Genomic DNA, 8,294 nt, shown 5'->3' on the forward strand with positions numbered 1-8,294 from the left:
AAATTTTCTCATTCGGGTCCTCATTTTACCAGTCATCTTGGGAGCATAATGAGCTAATTGGTTGAACTTTAGAGTATACTCCTTGATAATCAGTTTTCCTTGCTTTATATTCATAAACTTTTCATCTTTGGCCCCCCTTAACTCTAGAGAAAAGAACCGATCAAGGAAGGCTTCCACGAATTCACCCCATACTATGGGCTCAACACTCTCACCCTTAGAATCCTCCCACTCATTATACCACTAATTTGCAACTTCTTTAAGCTGACAGGCTGCTAACTCCACCCCTTCTACCTCATCTACATGCATCACCTTGAAGATCTTCTCCATCTCATCCACAAACTCCTATGGATTCTCCTTTACCTTGGTGCCAAAAAACTTAGGCGGGTTCATTCTCATGAACTGACCCACCCTAGTAGCCTTAGATGTAACAAATGCAGACCCAACATCTTCCGTTCATTGAGTCTGTATGGCCACAAACTATGAAAGCATATGAATATACTGTATGAATTTTGCATTATATACCTCTTTTTAGCAAGGCTGGGTGCGGTTAGTCCCTATTCGGGGAGGTCAAGGTGCCCTGGGTAGGATGGTCTGAGTAGGTGGAACTCCCAGAGTAACATCAAATTCCAGAGTCTGAGCTCTATTTTGGGTACCCATCCCATGAGTGGGATGAATGGGCATTTTGATTGTTAGAGCGACGAGGAGGCATGGCTGTTTTTCTGAGATGCAAAAGATCATATGATTAGGTGACAGATTTGACTCTAAGGCATGAGCTAAATCACAAAGAGAAGAAACATTCCTACATTCCTAGTAGCCTTCTGCTTATAAGTGTGACGTGTTTCACACCCATAAACAAGACTCTACCCGGTGAGATTTCGCAGACACCTTGGGACCATGAACAATGCTCTGATACCAAGTTTGTCACGACCCGAACTGGGGCCCTATCCATGACGAGCATCCCGAACTATGAAGGCTTGTACACCCTTCTAACTTGTAATCACATACACTGTTCATATATAAAAGAAAAGGCGAAAATACATAATGAAACAGAATTATGGTCATTAAATCTGAATTCAAATCATATTGAAAATTGCAATTCAAAGCACCTGAATGATATCTAACTTAGTCTGTGAAATCTCTACTACATGCAAAAACTCAACTGGTTAAAAACTGGGACAAGGCCCTTAGTAGACCAAAGCATAATAATGATAAATGAATGAAGTAAACTAGGCCTTCTGAAATATAGAAGGCTCACCACAGAACACTACACTTCTTTCTGGAGAAAGATCTACTGCTTATCGGGACCCCTAGATTGAGCCTTAGAACCTGGAAGAGAGGGGGGGTCAATACAGATGTACCGGTATGCGAAGAGATCCAAAATAAAGATTGTATATAAACAAAATAGTTGAGATCTAGTCATAAACATCATGAGAGATATAATTTCAAAACACATGGGAATTTTTGAAAACATAAAGCCTTTCTGTCAATGAAATCTATTCTTTGTATTACTTCTGAGTTAGGTGACACTCCCCTACAAGTAAAATGAACGCTAGTAGGCAATAAGTCGTAAGCAAAATCATGTTACATTTATCGGGAAAAGAATCTCTAACTTCGTAATCGACTCTAATATCATCATTGTTTTCATCATAACATTCTTGTTCAATGCAAAATACAGAAGTTTTATGGTAGAAACATTTGTAAAGGTATCTCAATATAAATTTGACATATCTACTTCTTCGGTTATGGCCATTACTAATTAGACAACGTCACGATATTATAGAAAATTACGTATCAATATAGAATCTTAACAAAATAAAAAATAGGCACAATACCGCATGAACAGTACGATCAGAACATTTTTATACATTAACCAAAATCTTGACAACATACCTCTTTTTTTCGTGTCCGATAGTTTAAACTTTGAGAAATAAGACACTGCAATGATAGATTCCTTCGTGAAGTATTTACAATATGCATGATTTTGATGTAGAAGAAAGTTTTCTTAGAACCTTGGTTATTTCAAGATAGCCATAGATATTGTTGAATTTTGAAACAAATAACTTAAAAGGTGATCAACTTAAGAGGCAAAAAATCGTAGAAGTTGTAACTGATATTTTTTTTACGTAAAATTGTTTTACATCAGAAGAAGTTGTATAAGTTTCAAATTTTAAAAATAGATGGAAGTTGGTAGTATATTAGGACTAAAACTCATCTAGATAATTATTAAAATTTGAATTTAAAAAAAAAACTGAAAACTGTAAATTCTGTCAAAACTTTGAATTTATTTTAAAATGTTAAAAGCAAATTTAAAATAATAGTAACTAATAACTACCCTAACTATATTTTGTCCTAAACTACCAAGTGACTTATTTTTGGGCTGTCACTTGGCTTAATGTAGAGGCTGTCTTCTCTTTTAGTAATATATATATTTTTTTGTATTCACATGCCAAATGGCATTATTTAATTTGTTGTATTGAAACATCACCACAATTACACTACACAGAGTTTACATTTATAGCTGATTGTTAAAATGTGTTTAAATGGTTTAAATTCAAGCAGTAGAAGTGTTCAATGAGTACAAGACCAGCAGTAAAGGTATTCAATAGGTACAAGTCTGAGTTGAGGGGTCTAAGTGAATTTTTGGGATAACTTAAAGTGGCCGTCGATGACTTAAGTCATGACTATTATTTTGTTAATGTTGTCTTCATGTAGTAGTACCAAGAACGTATTTAATCGCAAAACGCAAATAACAAATTTTTCTTTTAAAACTTTTGTTAACTTAAATCGACTACACACGGTGTCCACTTTTATGCCTTTTGGAAATTCACCGAGAAAAATATAATTGCGAAATAACAAAAGAATCCTCCATTTTAAACCAACTATCATAGTGAAAATCTTGGTTTCACATTAAATATATAATACATTAAGAAATAATAAGTAAACCATCCAAACAGTGTAAGACATCTTTATCTACTTATTGCATTGTGGCAGACATCTTTAATGCCCCACATATCTTGGAAAATTTATCTTTTTCATCTAAAATGAATAGCTTCTACACTTGGATAACAAACTGACAGCGACAATCTTTTTGTTTAATTGAAACGATAGTTTAGCTGTATTAATATTTATATGATGGAATAAATGAAGAAAGTTGTTTTGTCCTTTTTCCTTAGAAAAAAGATTTGAAAGAAAAAATTTCTAGATGACCTCAGACATCTATATCTTGTACTTTGGGTGTGTACAAGTAGACACTTAAACTATCATAAAGTTAAACAGTTAAACACATGCACCCTAAGTGGCAAATCATGCGAGATGCACACGTCATTGTGTGAGATAATATCAGCCAAAATATATATGATCAAAATAGAGCCCTCTTTTTTGTGGTTTAACTCATGTATACCATTTGCATTCTCATTTTCAACAATGTGAGAGACACAACACAAGAATGTCAAGAAAAGTTGAATTCTTGATGTGCCCACACAAGCAAAACACACATTTGTGTCCACACTTTAGTATGTGCCGGAATGGAGGTAGAAGGTTGTCTGTGGATTCAACTGAACTTAGTAGCTTTAGTCCAAATTCAATATTTTTATTTAAAAAATTTACTAAATATGTACAAATTTAAATTCAGAACCAGGTTATCAACACCTAACACATGTCGCTATTTTTGAATTTTAACCCATAAAATTCAAGTTCAGACTCCCCGCTTCTCAAGATTCATTGTTAAGTTTTTATTGACAGTTTTACTTGCTTTAGATGAATTTGTGTAAAACATGTTAACACACAATCACGGTTTGCAAGACTTAGTTGATTTGGTTTGTTTGAAATGGTCAAGTCCTTGAGCCCTACATAAGCTGGAAAATAAATTAAGTTGGGGAACAATATTCAAAAATGTATTTAAAAGAAAAATATCCAAAAAAAGATATTCTTACAAATTATCACTATATAAAGTCTCAATACCACAGGTTACCAGCCATACCATTTTCCAACTAATTATTTATGCAATTATGGAGAAAATATTCACCTCATTTCTCTTGTTGCTTCACTATGTTACGGTTAATTCAGCCATGACCCAAACCAACATTACCACTGATCAATTGGCTCTTCTCGCTTTGAAATCCCAAATCATTTCAGACCTCTCTCTCTTCTTGGATTAACTTTGGTCTCCCACTACATCCGTTTTCCATTGGGTTGGAGTCACTTGTAGCTCTCATCACCAATGAGTGAATTCCTTGAATCTTTCTAACATGGCTCTTACGGGCAGGATTCCCCGGGAATTCGGAAACCTCTCATTTCTTATTTCTCTAGACTTGGGAAGCAACAATTTCCATGGAAATTTGCCTCAAGAAATGACATGCTTGCGCCGGCTTAAGTTTCTTGATTTAAGTTTCACCAATTTCTGAGGGGAGGTTTCTTCTTGCTCTGGGTTTTTACACTGACTTCAAGTTCTAAATCTTAGGAATAATAGTTTCACTAGTTCCATCCCTTCTTCATTTTCTAATATATCCACACTTGATACTTTGAATCTGAATTTCAATTCCATAGAGGGCCAGATACCAAAAGTGATTGGAAACCTTAGAGAATTAAAGTTGAGCGGTAACAATCTCATAGGCTCTATTCCGCTGTCGCTCTCAAATGCCTCAAGGTTGGAGGCTTTAGATATATCTTATAATTCACTGCAAGGAAACATCCCAGAAGGGATCGGCAATCTTCACAACATGAACTGGTTGGTCATACAATATAATCAACTTACGGGTTCTATACCATTCATGATTTTCAATATTTCTAGCATCGAAGTCATTGCCTTTACATGGAATAGCTTATCAGGAAATCTCCCCAATGGTTTATGCAATGGTCTCCCAATACTCGAAGGGCTTTATCTGTCTGATAAAAACCTTCATGGTAATATGCCTGCAAGCTTATCAAATTGTTCACAACTTCAAATTTTGTCTTTATCAGAAAATGAGTTTGATGGACCAATACATAGTGAAATTGGAAGATTGAGTAACTTGCAGGTCTTGTCTCTCGGAACTAACCATTTTACTGGTACGTTTCACCTTATGAATACTAGCACTATTGTATCTTATTACTTAAGAATTTTATTTTATTACAAATTAATTTCAGGGATAATTCCACAAGAAATTGGAAATCTTGTTAATTTGGTAGAGTTAACCATGGAGGATAATCAAATTACTGGCTCTGTCCCGATCTCCATGTTCAATATCTCATTGCTGCAAATTTTGTTGGCATGGCAGAACAATCTTAGAGGATTCTTACCACGGGAGACTGGGAACTTAAGAAAGATGCAACATCTACAGTTTAGTGGAAATACGCTTATTGGTAGATTTATATTCGAATAGTGTCTCATGTTAATTATTATAGATCCATTAGAACGATTAAAATCCTATGAATTTATGCATGTAATGAGTAATAAAATGTAACAATTATAAATAAATCTTCAAGTATGTGACAAGAAACACGACATAAGGAACGTATTTTAATGTCTAAAATTAATCTATTTTAAGAAATAACAAGTAAATTTGAACTCTTGTTGGTAGTTACCTAACTTCTAATAAAGTATTAGAAACCTGCACAATCAGAAATTCATAAAATTAAATTAAGGAATTTAATGGAGGAAAAAATATATAATGTGTACATCCTTCTTAAGACTTTGATTAATAGCAATAGGAAAAAGAAGTATATAGCTATTACATAATTTTCTGAGTTCTTGTTGACACCTTCTCCCATAACCAATTAAAATTCAAGAGTCTTCTTATCGAGTCAAACGAAAGCATGAATCACATAGATAATCACATAGTTCATCAGACTTGAATTTATTTTTTCGTCATGTGTTGACAGGTGAAATACCCAAAGAGATAAGAAATCTCGTTGAGTTGGAGCAACTTGATCTTACGGATAATAGTTTTATTGGTCGACTTGATATGGAGATCTTCAACATATTAGGGCTGAGAATAATTTATCTTTCATCCAATAATCTATCAGGAAGCCTCCCACCAAACTTAGATTCTATCTTACCCAACATTGAAAAGCTTTATCTAAACAGCTTAACCAATTTTGTTGGGACTATTCCTCATTCAATCTCCAATTGTTCAAAACTTACTATTCTTGACCTTTCCTACAACAAACTCACTGGCTTGATTCCCAATTCTCTTGGATATTTGATTCATCAACACTTTCTAAATTTAGGGGGAAACAATTTAACCAGTGACTCATCATTAAGCATCCTAACTTCATTAACCAATTACAGAAATTTAACAACTGTTTCTATATCTTTAAACCCTCTAAACAACATGCTTCTAGTCTCTATAGGAACTTTTCCACATCTCTTATAAGATTTTACCCCAACAATTGCAATATCAAAGGGCGAACTCCAAATCATTTTTGGAACTTTAGCAGCTTATTAGACCTTGATCTTTCTGCAAACAGATTGGTTGGATCGATTCCCACAACAATTGGCAACTTGAGAAACCTTCAGCGCTTCGACTTTATTAACAACAAATTAACAGGATCTATTGGAGATATTACATCCCTTAGGGAGATACTTCTGGGTTCCAATAAATTAAGTTCCAATATACCACCAAGGTTAGGGAACCTTCAAGATCTAGTTGTTCTTGACTTATCATCAAACAACATGGTAGGTTCTTTACCTCCAGAAATTAGAAATCTAAAGGATGTAACAAAGATGGATCTGTCGATGAATCAATTCTCAAATGAAATTCCTAGAGAAATTGGAGGCTTGCAAAATTTGGCATACCTTTCTTTGAGACACAATAGGTTGCAAGGATCTATACCTGACTCAATGAGCAACATGGTAGGTTTGGAATTCCTAGACCTTTCTTATAACAATATATATGGAACCATTCCCAAGTCTTTGGAGAAACTTCAAAACTTGAAATATTTCAATATTTCTGTCAACAAATTGTTCGGTGAAATTGTTAGCATGATGTAAATATTGTATATTAATGTAATCATATATTGTTGTATATTAGTGTAATTACATAGATTTGATTTAGTAGTTAAAGAGAATAATAATGACTTTAGTAAGAGTAGATTTGGTGGGATAGAATAGCGGATTTAGAGGGATGGATCCTTAGGGATAGGAAGACGGATCTTTAGGGTTGTAATCATTGAATATTTTCTATTTAATGACAAGACTCTCAATATTGAGAGGTGTTCAGCAGAAAATTGACATGGTATCAAAGCCTTCTCTTGGATGTCTTGTTTCATAAAGTTCATTTATGGTTTCTTTCAAAATTTATTTTGAAAATTTTGGTTTTCGTTGATTGTTCCTCGACAATTAACACCTAGGACTTTGATCTTGGTCATTTTGGTTGTTCTTTTTGAGTTAGTATTTCTAGTTTTCTTAATTATGAGTTCATATCAGTTTGAATCATCCAGTGTTCGTTTCACTAGAACGAATTTTTCATCATGGGATTTTTAATTTTTGTTATTTGTCACCGGAAAAGAATTATGGGACCATATTGATGGAGCCGATCCTGCTCCTACTAATCCTACAAAGTTAGGTGAATGGTAGATTAAAGATGCTTGGGCGATGACATGGCTTTTAGGGTCAATTGACCCTCTTATTGTTTCTAATCTCTGGACTTACAAGACAGCTAAGGCCCTGTGGGATTATTTACAAAAGGTTTACAACCAAGATAATAGTGCCCGACGCTTTTACTTGGAGTATGAAATTGCTAATTACTCTCAAGGAGGTCTTTCTATTTAGGATTATTATTCTGGATTTCAGAACTTATGAGCTGAATTTACAGGTATTGTTTATGCCAAAATACCTTCCGAATCTCTCTGTAATCATGAGCAAAGCAAGAGAGATTATTTTTTGATGAAGTTACACTCTGAGTTTGAGAGTGTTCTCTCTAACTTGAAGAGTCGTGACCCGTCTCCCTCCCTAGATGTTTGTTTTAGGGAATTGCTTCGTGAAGAGCAGCGTTATGTCACACAAAATGCTTTCAAAAGAGGAAATGATGTCGCTATTGCATTTGCTGCTCAAGGTAAAGGTATGAGTAGGGATATGAATAGAAATCAATGCTAAAATTGCAAGGAATATGACCATATTGCTATAAATTGTGGCAAGAAGTTTTGTAATTATTGTAAACAACAAGGACACATTATCACAGAGTGTCCCACATGCCCTAAGAATCGTAAGGTAAATAATTTTCATGCAGCAATAAATGGTTCCACTCTTTAGAACTCATCTTCAGGACCTTTAGGACAAGTTCTTACTCCTGAAATGGTACAATAAATGATCGTAT

At 34.4% G+C, this 8,294-nt stretch overlaps 1 protein-coding gene across 1 annotated transcript; it reads left to right on the plus strand.

Annotated features, from left to right (window-relative positions):
• Window positions 1-3,990: 3,990 nt before the first annotated feature.
• Window positions 3,991-8,288, plus strand: LOC107868263 (leucine-rich repeat receptor-like serine/threonine-protein kinase RGI4). Its single transcript, XM_016714914.2, has 3 exons — window positions 3,991-5,046; window positions 5,125-5,340; window positions 5,860-8,288. Exons 1-3 carry the CDS (start codon window positions 4,719-4,721, stop codon window positions 6,351-6,353), a joined length of 1,038 nt encoding a protein of 345 aa, XP_016570400.2. The 5' UTR covers window positions 3,991-4,718; the 3' UTR covers window positions 6,354-8,288.
• The last annotated feature ends 6 nt before the right edge of the window (window positions 8,289-8,294 follow it).

This window comes from Capsicum annuum, unplaced genomic scaffold, assembly GCF_002878395.1.
Source record: "Capsicum annuum cultivar UCD-10X-F1 unplaced genomic scaffold, UCD10Xv1.1 ctg4706, whole genome shotgun sequence".
In the NCBI taxonomy this organism is placed as follows: domain Eukaryota; kingdom Viridiplantae; phylum Streptophyta; class Magnoliopsida; order Solanales; family Solanaceae; genus Capsicum; species Capsicum annuum.